Genomic DNA, 12,157 nt, shown 5'->3' with positions numbered 1-12,157 from the left:
TAATGCATACACACTCACAATTGTATACTCATAATGACAGAGGACATACAATTTGGTGTAGATGTGTTTTTAAGTGTCACAAATTTGTAATTTCGCTGTACAGTGATATGGAGTGGGCTCATGGTGCATATCCATACTCTGGTGCATGGGCTCAGCTGTTGGTGGCAGTGGGTATTGGTCCATTGGTCCCTTGGTAGATGGTGTATTGGCAGGTCAACATGGTGGCACAGTGGAACACTTGGGAGACAGTTCAGAGCAGAGTCACTTCTTAGCGGGGGCCTTGGTCTTGGCAGGTGTTCCAGTGCCATATCTGGTGTGAGGGCATGTTTGAGTGACTGGTGCTGGGCTGCAGAGCTAGGGTTGCTGGTCTCCTGTGTGTCCTCTGGCAGTGCCACCAGTCCAGTAGCTGCTGCAGATGTAGATGGCAGGGCAGTGTCCTGGCTTGTGGTAGAGTCTTGCAGGTGGGTGGGCGTCTCAGGCTGGCTAGGGTAGTGGTACTGCAGCACTCCTGCAATGGTGGCCATGGTGGCATTGAGTTGTTTCCATTGCTCCATAGCCTCTTGGTGTTATGCTATCTGCAGCCTTTGATTCTGCTCCAGGGTGGCCAGGATCTGGCCCAATCCTGTCCTGGGTATGGTGGTATGCTCCCAGAACCTCAGAGATCACCTCCTGGGCTGCAGCATACATCATTTGGCCTCCCTCCTGGCCCACTGATGCCCTCCAACTGGCCCTTGCCCCCTGTGCCTGTGTCCACTGCACAGGTCTGGCAGTCCCACTTGTACTGGGGCCATCATCGTCCTGCCTGTTGGTGGGTGAAGACTGTGGCCTCTGTACATGTGGTCTTTCAGTCTGTGGCCTGGAGACACTGGTGTGGGGTCATTTTGCCTGAGCTGATTGTGTGGGCTGGCGTTGCCAGGATATTCCTCACTGTCCATACATCCCTCTCCAGTCTCCTGAGTGGGGCCTCTGTCTCCATGTGGGGCGCTGGCACTCCTTGGCCTTTCCGTCCGGGTGGCATGGGTGGTGGTGTCTGGGGGGGGGATGGACATGTATGTTACATGTACTTATTCGGAAATGGATGCACAGCTCTGCCCTATTTTGTGCTTTTATTCCCCTGTCGGGCCATGCAGGGTCCTTTTGTGGAATTATCCTTTCATTTTGCGTGGGGGTGGAGGTGCATTGTGGGTGCAGTAGTGCTATTGTGAAGTCCTTAGCTCCCTTTCTGTGAAGCGTGGGTGCTTAGGGGGTGCCATGGTGTGTGTTATGGGTGTGGTGTTATGGGTGTATTGGTGAGGGTGCTGCTGTGTATTTGTGCTTGTGAATTTTGTTATGCAGTGTTCAGTGAATGCGTGTTATGTTGTCAGTCTCATTTGTGCAATTGGCGTTGAAAAGGATTGTTGGGGTGCGTATCTGTGATTTTTATAGTGTTGTGGATGTGTGTCAGGTGTGTGGGTTTCAAACATGCCAATGTGTGCATTTCTTGTTGTTGGGTCCCAATGCTGGCTGTGGAGGTCCGTACGGCCAATGGTCGTTCGACATGCACTATCCGTCGCGGTGATTTTTGCATCATTATTTGGTGGGCGGAGGATTTGTTTGCATGGCGGTGGCGGGGAGGCTTGTTCAGCCTTTCCGCCATCATGGGCCCTGGCAGTGGCTGAAGGTTGCTGGATTTTTGGAGGTTTTGGTTTTTGGCCTCATTATATGGCGGTGTGCTGTTCACTGGCGGACTTCTGTTCACCGTCGCCACGGCGGTCGGCGGTGATTGCCGCCATGTTCATTATGAGGGCCCGTCTCTCTAGCTAACGGTCTGTCTGTCTGTCCATCCATCTGTCTATCTATCTATCTATCTATCTATCTATCTATCTATCTATCTATCTATCTATCTATCTATCTATCTATCTATCTATCTATCTATCTATCTATCTATCTATCTATCTATCTATCTATCTATCTATCTATTTGTCTATCTATCTATCTATCTATCTATCTATCTATCTATCTATCTATCTATCTATCTATCTATCTATCTATCTTATAGTGATGGTCGCTCTCTGTATAGTTAGCACCAGTTTTCCACATTAAATGATTGTTTGGGAGTACTAATAACTTTGACACCAATGGACAAATCTTCACAAAAACGTTCCTAAAAAATGTTTTATTCTCCTCAGTTACTTCCTGGAAAAGTTTGGGTGATCTGTCAAGCGGGGGCATAGAAGAAGAGGCAGGGAGGCCCAAAACATGTTTAGCTCATGCAGTTTTCTGTTAAGACCTTTAGGCACAGCTACAGCCACAATGGCTGAACAGCATTACACCAAATTAGTCAGAAAGCTAGATCTTGAGCCAGAAAGTGTGCTTTTTGTGATCTGCTGTAAATCTGTGCAAATATTTTTGAGAAATCTAAATTAAAATGTTATAGATATCTAGCGATGCACTACTACTGCTGAGTGCTGCTGTATTGCAAACTCAAAACGTGATCTGATTGGCTGGCTGCAACTTGAAGTGAAAGGTGCGGCTGGTATTTTATGACTCAGGGACTTGGTTCCCATGCCATCAAAACAAATACAAATAATAGGTAAGGGATCACATTTTTTTTTTTTCTGTGGCACAGGAGGTACCTCAGTACTACTAAGGCATCCAGTGTAGCCCTTGTGTAATTTTGTGGTACTGTTGTGGTGCAGAAATAAAGGGGCAGCCCTTGGGGCACAGGAAACTGTGGTTACCAGCAACGCAGTCTTGCCTGTCCATGGGGCATTACCACAAGGGTTGTGCATGACGAGGGTGACTGGGGGCAGGGGGCTTGGGTGGGCATGGTCTGACAGAAGATAGACCTAATTAGGGTTGTTAATAAAATATTACTTTACATTAAAAAAAACTAGAAATAACTGAACAAAACAAAGGTTAAAGTGACATTATAGGTAGGTTTGGTTATAATATTTTACTTTACAAAAACCTGAGACATTCACTGAACCCCCACAATTGGGCCAAGTGACCTCTTCTTTCCCAAGGCCCTCTGAACTGGCTTCTGACAACTAGAATCCTCATCATCCATATAACATTAACAGTTGCATCTACATACAACAACCACTAACAGACATTCTACAGCATCACTCCAGCAGCAACACTCCATGCATGGCTATGTCTGCAGACACTTAAAGTGAAAACACAAAACACAAGAATTCACCTTTTATGGACTGGGAGGAAGAACCAATCATTGGGCCCATGAATTCATCTGTCTCTATCACACTACTGCCTCTTAGGTTCATAGGAGGCCACCCTTGTTCCATTGGAAGAGAGATCTGGATGAGCTCCTGCACCTGTGGTAAGTCAGTCATCCACACACTCAAGAGCAGCATTAAAACTATTATTATCTTGAACCCAGAGGCCCCATTTCAGTGACTAATGGGAATGTGGATGTGGCTAAGGAACCTTTGCTCTTCCCTTCAGCTACCAGGTCTAGACGGGTGGGCTTGCTCACAGTGGCACTCTAGCAGCTTTTGAAAAAGACCAGCCTAGCAATTCTTGGTCAAGGGCTGCCTCGGGTGAGGTTGGGGAGAAATAACTACCCCAAGTCACTTCCAGGAATGCAAAGGTCCTGGGCAAGGGAACAGACGGAAACATGAATGCCAGTATTGGATTGGATTTGTAAAATAAGCAAAGCTATGATCAAGAAAAGAGCACTGGGCACTATGCCTAGTTTGGCCAATAAACACTTGATGACTGAAGAATGCCAAGACATCATTTTAGGAAATAATTCAGTCTTGATTAGTGATTCTTCCATCCTGATCATGGTTTGGCAGTCCCTGGCTCAAATTACAATTGGATCATCCATCCCTCATTCTTAAAGGCAATTCATATTGGTTTAGAATTGATACTCATGACAAGCAGGAAATTGATGAAATGAGTGAGCAATTTTGATCAACCTCACTATGTTGCCACTTCTGGCGGGACACATGAAAATGGCCTTTCTTTTCTTTGTAACCACAACTTTTCCAAAAGTTATTCTTTCTATCTAGAAAGTTGAAAGAGGATGAACACATAAAAAAATTAAATTAAGGGCCGGCTCAGTTTGAGCACAGTCCTGAGGAAGGAAGCAGTTGAAAGAACTCTGTGACTTGATGGGTGGAGGTTCTGTCCTGATGTCCTTTGAGCATATAGGTGGGCCAGTCCATGGCACTTGTCCAATGAGTATTGCATTCTCCTTGGGATGTGTTCAGTGTTTAATATGAGGCAGTGGTTGAGCTGGGGGGGGGGGCACCCGCTCTTATTTTTGGGGCTATCACTTATTTAACTCATTAGAATTTGATCCAGAGCAAGCAGGAGAAAAACACAAAAAGGGCAAAGGAGGAGGTGGAGAAAGACAAAAAAGTGACAAAGGGAGAAAGGAGGGATGAAAAAGAACGAGAAAGAGTTAGAAAAAATGGCAAGTAGTACCTGGTGGTGGATAAAAGGAGCAGTAGACAGAAAACTACACAGCTTTAGTATTCAGCACCTCCGACATTCAGAATCGCCTGCTACATGCATCTGAGCAAAACTTTAGGCCCTAGCACTTATTCTTTTACAAATCACTGGATGTGCCTCTTTGCCTATTCAGTGATTCTCAGCATGAAGATAGGGGAAGGGGCAGAGTCTGTGCCATGCTTGGTTTGGTCAATGCCATCTTATCTAGATATTTGTGTCCCACTTAGCATCTTGCAGCTGCTGATAAACCAGTAGACCTACTGTCCTCACAATGAAAGAGTTCTTGAGGGTAGGGGAGATCAAGGGAAGGACTTCATCCTGGGAGAAAGGATATCGAATTAATAAGTTGTTTGCCAAGTTAAAAACCGCCAAAAGAGGGAAGTTGTTTTGGTTGAAACTATAGTCAATAAGCTGTACTTGGAAGTAGAAAACATTTATTTAAGATTAAATACTAGAATGATGCTTTAGGTATCCACAATCAATTCAACCAGAATTTCACTACATTTTTCAGAAATATACCAATATTTAATTTCATTGAACTATTACTTCTGCGGCCATTGTTGGCCTTGTGTCCTTCTGTAGGTTGTTCATCAGCAAAGTTTACTGTGTATGTCAAACCGAAAAAGGCCTGCAGGTTTGTTCATTATCACACTCGGAGGGGAATACTGATTCCCTGAATGAGGATTCATACACAATCAAAATCTTTGTAACTAGTTATCCTATGAACTCTATGAAAGGTTTTTGTGCATCACTGTTGCAAAAGGATGAAGATAGAGCTGTCCACTTTGTTGTTTGCATTTAGCTTTTTTCACCCAGAGTCATCTATTAGGATTAGGAACTCTATTTACGAATTGCCTCTAAATTAAGTTTGACTGCTTTTGTGGCAAACTACCTGAGGATTAAACACAGGTTAATTTAGTGACTTTTATGGTTCACCCTGACAAAGAAGTGGTTGTTGCTTAAGTGGGGCTTCCACCTCATAGTTAAATAAAAATTGATGGTTGGGATGTTAGAATTAATCTTGGCCACTAGCTACTGCTCTGGTGCTCTAAGTCTAATGTTTTTTTCCTTACCATACCACTGCCTATTAGAACCAGCAATATGCAAAATAGGAATAGGAACAGTTTAGCCTGAACTGCCAAGCCAGGCCCTCTGTGAACCCAGAACAGAAGCTACCAAAGGCCAGCTTTGCAGTAGTTGGGGGCTCTTCAGTTGGGTGAAGCTTGATAGCTTGGTTCCAATGGCACAGTGAGCACGGGACCCACACCTGTCCATATCCGTCACACTTAGAACATTGCACTGAAGTAAACAAGAAAGTGATAGGTTGGATGCTTGAATTAAACGTATTCTTTTCAGTAGCAGTATACATGTATGAGGATAAACCCAATTTGCTTATATTAAAAACCACTGCCCTATGCTGTATGCCCTGGTGTTCAGCTGTCACATATATGCATCAGGCCTCTTCTTTCTACTGTTCTTCACTCATGCACTCTTCAAGAAATACTAAGAGGCCTTCTGAGACAAGAAGGATGAAAAACATCTTTGACTCGTCTGTTAAATGGTAACCAACATCAACAGAGAAGAGGATCATGGTGGAAATGACCAACCTCACATTCTGGTTAGGGACGTTGCATCCCTCCTCAGCAGATAATGCACCTGATCAGAAGAGGAAAATGGAATATGGCCTGGTCCTTAAATTGGAGTAACACCCAGCGGGGAAAGGTGGCCGGAGGCACCCACCAGCAAGCTTCTACCTGGAAGCAGATAAGGGAAACATCAGGGTCCGAAGACAACTCTTAGCTGCAGGAAGTGCCAGACCATGGGACACAAAGTAAAGGATTGCCTAGAGAAGTTCTGCTAAGTGACTACAAGTAAAGCAAGCGGGTGCACTGACAAGTAGATATGCAACCTGTGCTTAGCTGAAGGACACATTTACTGCTGAAACCATGAGCCAACGAGAAAGAAGACCTATGTGGCAGCAGAGATGAGGACTACAAAACTCTAGCTGGACCTAGCAACCAATGCAAGGTTGCATGCCCTCCTGAAGGCTACATGACCAGATACAAGGAGGAAGCCCAAGCCAGGCAATAGGAAACCACAAGACCAGCCCCTAAGGAGACAAGAAAATGAGAAACCAGGCTGGGGAAAACAGAAGTCACAAAGGAACCTAGAGCATGATTGAACACTCAAGTGGAACCAGCGACCCACCTGAGATGACAACTGAAGCAGGAGAACCTTGCCCAGACAGAGCCTCTGAGGCAGAAGGAGTATCTCAAGAGGTCCCATTACTTGTCAAAATCCAGATAGAGCTTGAGCCAAAGCCAGAAGCCAAAGCTGACGAAGATAAAATACCAGTGACAACACTGAAGTCAAGATAGAAGAAGAAAGGAAAAATAGGGACGAAACAAGGGAAAAAAAAGACTGAGGAACCAAAAGAGAGCACACCCAAAGCGGAGTAGTTGCCCGAGGAAGAGAGCCATATCTGGTCCCAAGCACTGCTTGCCAAGTGCATGAAGGAGAAGGAGAGGAAGGAGTAACAAGAGAAGGGTGGCACCAGGTCTGTAAAGAAAGGAGGAACACCTCCACTATCACCTCCAAAGGCAGCAAAATCCAAATCAAAGAAGGGCATGAAACTACAGGAAGAAGACCAAGAACTCCCAAGGAACAGCAGAAAGTGGGCAAAGCAGTGGCGTAACAAAGGCCCCACAGCCCCAACGGTGTATGTGTATGGGGGCCATGAGCTCCAGGGAGCCCCTAAGCACAGTACTCTGGCCTTGAAGTTCCTGCGTGTGTCCAGCGGGTGGACCCTCCATGTACTATGCATGGGGACCCCCTCCAGTTTTGTTACGCCACCGTGCCAAGGAAGAAAAACTTCTACACGAGGAAGAAGATCTACACCTCCCAAGCAGAACAGGTGGATGACATTTACATCACGGTGGACTTATGGCAGAACCAAATGAAGAACTCCAGCTAATCAAGATACTGGACACAGGACCAGAAGTTAGTGTAGCGCAGGCCCCATCCTTTGTAGTTGTTTCCAAACCTAGACGCCAATAGCAAATGCTGAGACAACTGCTATATTACTGTTCACCTTGAAAGCCACATACTTTCTGCAGGTTTGTTGGATTCCGTATGCCCAGTGGTACAGCCAACTTGAAGGGCCAGTGGATGCACTGCCCATCTTTTTGTTCTGGAGGTAATGACTGCAAGTCCTCAGGGGTCACCATTCTGATCAGGGGAAAGCACTTTACAACCAGAAAGGTTACAAGCAGGTCAATGGCAGAGTGCTGGTCAAGGACAGCTCACTGTGTGGAGAGCCAGTAAGGCTCATCAACATGTATACACCTGGAGAAAAGTGAATAGCTTGAAATGTTCCAGATACTTAGACTGTAGCTCGTTCCCTTCAGGACCATCCTGGTGGGAGGTGATTTCACCTGCCCCATCGAGGCAGATGGGCACACTGGGGCAGAATCTTCAAATATGGGTGTGGCATCTAGGTAACTGGTGGAGATGGTAGGCAAGGCATCCCCACAGGATGTTGTAGGGAGCATGGAGGCGTTTTGAGGCGGAACTTACAGGGAAGTTCCTCGCTGGCCCAGGCTCCTGGAAGCTGAACTGCTAAGAAATAGGAGTTAGTGGCAAACCTCACAGTCACTTATGTAGAGAGGTGGGACATGAAGGTCCTCTTTCTCTCAACAGGAGAGAGCTGGGAATGGGTGAAGAAGAGGTTCCAGAGCTGCTTCCAGGATGCAAGAAAGCTGCTGCACAGGAAAAGAAAAGTGAGTTCAGAAAGCTACTGAACAAACTGTAGCAGCTGTATGAATTTAAGCTCAGTGAAGGGGGTGAGGGACAACTTGGAGAAAACCCCAAAAGGCCTCTACGAGCACTTACGGGAAGAATCTGACAAAATTATCTTCTAAGCCAGAACTGAGAACCTCCAGAAGAAACTTCACTCACTCGCACTCCCCACTGGTGAAGGTGCCAGACTCCGAGAGAAACTTCCTTAGTGGGAAAGACCGGGTCATAAGAGTCATAACCAAATTTTATGGGGAGCTCTACTCATCCAAAACTATCAGAGAAAGTCCAGGAGTAAAGTTTTCTAGAGGGCATCTCAAAAACACAGAGTTCAGAAAAGAGAGAGAGCCTGAGCGCACCCTTCACCCTAGAAGAGCTATATTTGGCCACCATGACCCCCAAGACAGGCAAGACCCCGGGCAGTGATGGTTTCCCTGATCGTCCCGACTTGCTCAAGCTCTATGCGTAAATGGTGAAAAAAGGCAGTATGCTGCAATCACTATGAAAAGGTATGATAACAGTTCTGTACAAACAGAGGAGAGAAAGAATATGTCAAGGCCTGGAGGCAAATCTCACTACTGCATGTGGACTACAAAATCCCAGAAATGATCTGAAGTAGATAACTGTAAGGATGGTCCACTCTGACCAGTCCTGTGGGAGACCGGGTCACCATATCACAGGTAGTCTTGCTCTTGTTTAGGACACAATTGAGTATGTCGGAAGCTGAAAGCTTCAGACAGCCTTGGTCAGTTGTGATCAGAAGAAGGTGTTGGCATGCATGAGTTAATGGACTGGACACTTAAGACACTGGGACTGGTCGACTTGTTTTGGGATGTGGTCAGCACATTCTACAGAGACATCTCTGGCCCAGCTTTGGCTAATGGTTGGAAAACAGACCCCTTCTCAGCCCTGTTGAGTGTTAGACAGGACTCTTTGGCTTTCAGCACTTCTGTTTATTTGTGTAAAAGAGCTTTTTTCTGAATGCATCAAACAGAACAGGAACATCAAAGGTGTGGCAGTACCAGGCAGCAATGGGAAAGGTAAAGTCAAGTGCTCCCTCTATATGGTTGCAAAAAGAACAAGTGATGAACGGAATGCTGAACAATGTCAAACATTCACCCCCAGTACAGAGATCTGGGCCTAAATCCCTCGTTTTTTTTCTGCCCATGCCATTCCAGTTTGGACCCAGCCATATGTAAATCAGTCTTGACCCTGTTCCTCATGGGAACAGTCCAGCCCGAACTGCCAGGCCAGGTCTTCCCTGGACTGGAAACAAGCATCCTGGGACCGACTGATTTGCATATGGCTGGGTCCAAACTGGGGTGGCATGGTGAGCAAAAGAACAATGGATTAAACCCAGATCTGTGACTGGGGGTGAGTGTTTGCATTGTACAGCACTCCTTCCATCATCCTTTTGTGTTGCTAAAGTTGCCCTAAGTGGGAAGGGTATGCCCAGACGTGGGTCCCTTGCTCACTGTGCCACTAGATTTCAGCTAGCCTGGCTGATGAAGGGTGAAACCCTGAAACCGGTCCCAGGATGCTTGTTTCCGGTCCAGTGAGGACCTGGCTTGGCAGTTCGGGCTGGACTGTTCCCATGAGGAACGGGGTCAAGACTGATTTGCATATGGCTGGGGTCCAAACTGGGGTGGCATGGTGAGCAAAAGAATGATGGATTAAACCCAGATCTGTGACTGGGGGTGAGTATTTGCATTGTTCAGCACTCCATCCATCATCCTTTTGTGTTGCTAAAGTTGTCCTCTAAATGGTTGACATCTCGATTTTCTGTGTGGATGGGCACTAAGTGAAGGATCTGGAGAAGACATGCATTGAGTTTGTGAAAACGTTTGGAGAAAAGATCAACAATGCCAAGTCAGAAACCTGCTCTTCACACACTGGACCCCCAGTCAAGCCCACTGCCATATCCCACCAAACAGGTCTTTGTTATGATCCTCAGAGTCTGGTTCAGAGGGGATGGAACGAGAGAACTCATGGGATGAGCAATTGGTGAGGATGAAACAGAAACTGAGACTCTGGGGCAGTAGGATATTGACAATTGAGGGGAAGACACTGATCCTTTGAACAAGACCCTGCTAGTGCTCCAGTAAATCGCCCAAGTGTAGCCAGTGCAGCCATCAGAATGATCACCTTCATCTAGAACTCCAGATTGGGCAGTGTAAAGAGAGGTGATGTTCAAGGCTCACAACAAGGGAGACAAAGGAGTGCTAAACATTAGCACAATCCTGAGTGGGATCTTCATGTGCCACTACATGAGAAGCACTCAGAGGAATGACGATGAGAGCCAAAGTGGGTTTCTGATGGTTCACTTTCTACCACTGATGTGGAGGTGCCTCGGATGGGCAGAGTTGATAAGCACCGCTCCCTACAACTGGGACACACCGAAATGAAGAAAGTCATCAAGGAGTTTGATTTTGAGGCTGGAGTCGCAGACCAGTGGTCTTCGAAGATCATACAGATCAGTGCAAAGTAAGACTGCAACAGTGGACCACGTGTGGAAGAACATTTTCCTCCAGATGTCTGACTAACAAGCAGAAAGAAATCACCTGGATGGCAATCCAAATAGGTCCGCCAGTGACACCCTTCATGCATGCAGGAGGGCTCAACTGTTCCAAGTCCTGCCTGAGAGAATGCACAGCAGACAAGATGACCCATCTCCTCTTCTGGGGATGCATTTACACCAGGACCTGCTGAGCACCCTAAGCACGGTGCTTGGGGCCCTGACATCCACAATGTACATCACCCTAGACTCAGTAATTCATGGTTTGTTTCTAGCAACAGACACACTTGGAGACCTCAAGGACTGCTTGAGTCTCCTGTGCTGTTTTAAGGATGTTGTTCTATTATTTAAAAACCATCAGTGAAGAAGACATCCTCTCTAGCCTGCAGCAGGATGATCCACAGCCTCGTGTGAGACTACGTGCTAATCAGTGGATCATAGGACAACACTGATAAGACCACCTGAGACTCCAAGGGGCCCTCAGCTCCACTGGGGAACCCCAAATATGTTTTTTTAACATTTCTTTTTCTTTTTCAGTTCCCTCCACAAATTGGGGAGAGGAGCAGATGGACGAAGAGAGGTGAAGTGAATGCCTTATTACTGTGACCTTTTTCCTTCACAGGTAAAAGGTCAGAGGCATAGCAAGCATACATGTTGCCACATTTGTACCTTCCGCTAAGAGTAAATGTTTTTTGTGAAAGGTGATTTTATGTATCTGAACCATACACGAATTCCAGATAAAAAATGCATATACATGTGGAAGGTCACAATGCAGTCACTCAATGTGAAAACATCAAATGGCGTCTATTGATCTATACATTGGGGTTTGGTAGGAAGGAGCATAATTTGAGTGATGTTTGAACAGACCAATTGTTAGAGTGTTGATTGATGGCACCTATACATGTATGTATTTGTTTATGGTACTTTTCGGAAAACATGAGCCTAGCAAGACAGTCAAGGCTATCTGTAGGCCAGAACTAAAAACCATATGTTTTGAAAGGGTATTTCAAATGAGAAGTCATGAAATATTCCAATATTTTCAGGTTCCTGTTTGAGGAAAGGGCAAGAGCTGGAGGAAGTGAAGAAGTGCTTTATGCCACCACTTCAAATACAAGGTTAAGCATGTAGTTCATTTTTCTCACATAATAACTTCTAGTGTTTAGTCTGATTACTTTTCAGTGTTTATCTTGAGTGTGTTTTTTGGGAGGGTCTGAGTTAGAGGATGTATTAGCTTACTCAGTTTTGATGAATGTGTTAGAGCTGCTTTTGGGCTCAGTGCACATTGTGATTCCCTTAAATAAGAGTTTAAAGAACAGTTTCATACATTACTGGAACCTTTAGTTGCCTAATGCATCAAAGATGAACCAGAAGATAACATGTACTGTGTCA

General features: G+C 45.7%; 1 protein-coding gene across 2 annotated transcripts in view; it reads left to right on the top strand.

Moving 5' to 3' along the window:
* The window catches only part of LOC138246555 (sialic acid-binding Ig-like lectin 13), a 170,005-nt gene that overhangs the window by 77,582 nt on the left and 80,266 nt on the right, over window positions 1-12,157 (top strand). The window contains exon 3 of one of the 2 annotated variants that reach the window (XM_069201228.1): window positions 11,812-11,883. The exons of the other annotated variant lie outside the window; for it this stretch is intronic. Coding sequence (XP_069057329.1) covers window positions 11,812-11,883 — 72 coding nt within the window. The remainder of the gene's footprint in view (window positions 1-11,811; window positions 11,884-12,157) is intronic. 2 annotated transcript variants of the gene reach the window in all.

Source organism: Pleurodeles waltl, chromosome 7, assembly GCF_031143425.1.
Source record: "Pleurodeles waltl isolate 20211129_DDA chromosome 7, aPleWal1.hap1.20221129, whole genome shotgun sequence".
NCBI lineage: Eukaryota > Metazoa > Chordata > Amphibia > Caudata > Salamandridae > Pleurodeles > Pleurodeles waltl.
Note: the sequence above shows the minus strand (reverse complement) of the source record. Positions and strands in the feature narration are given on the sequence as shown.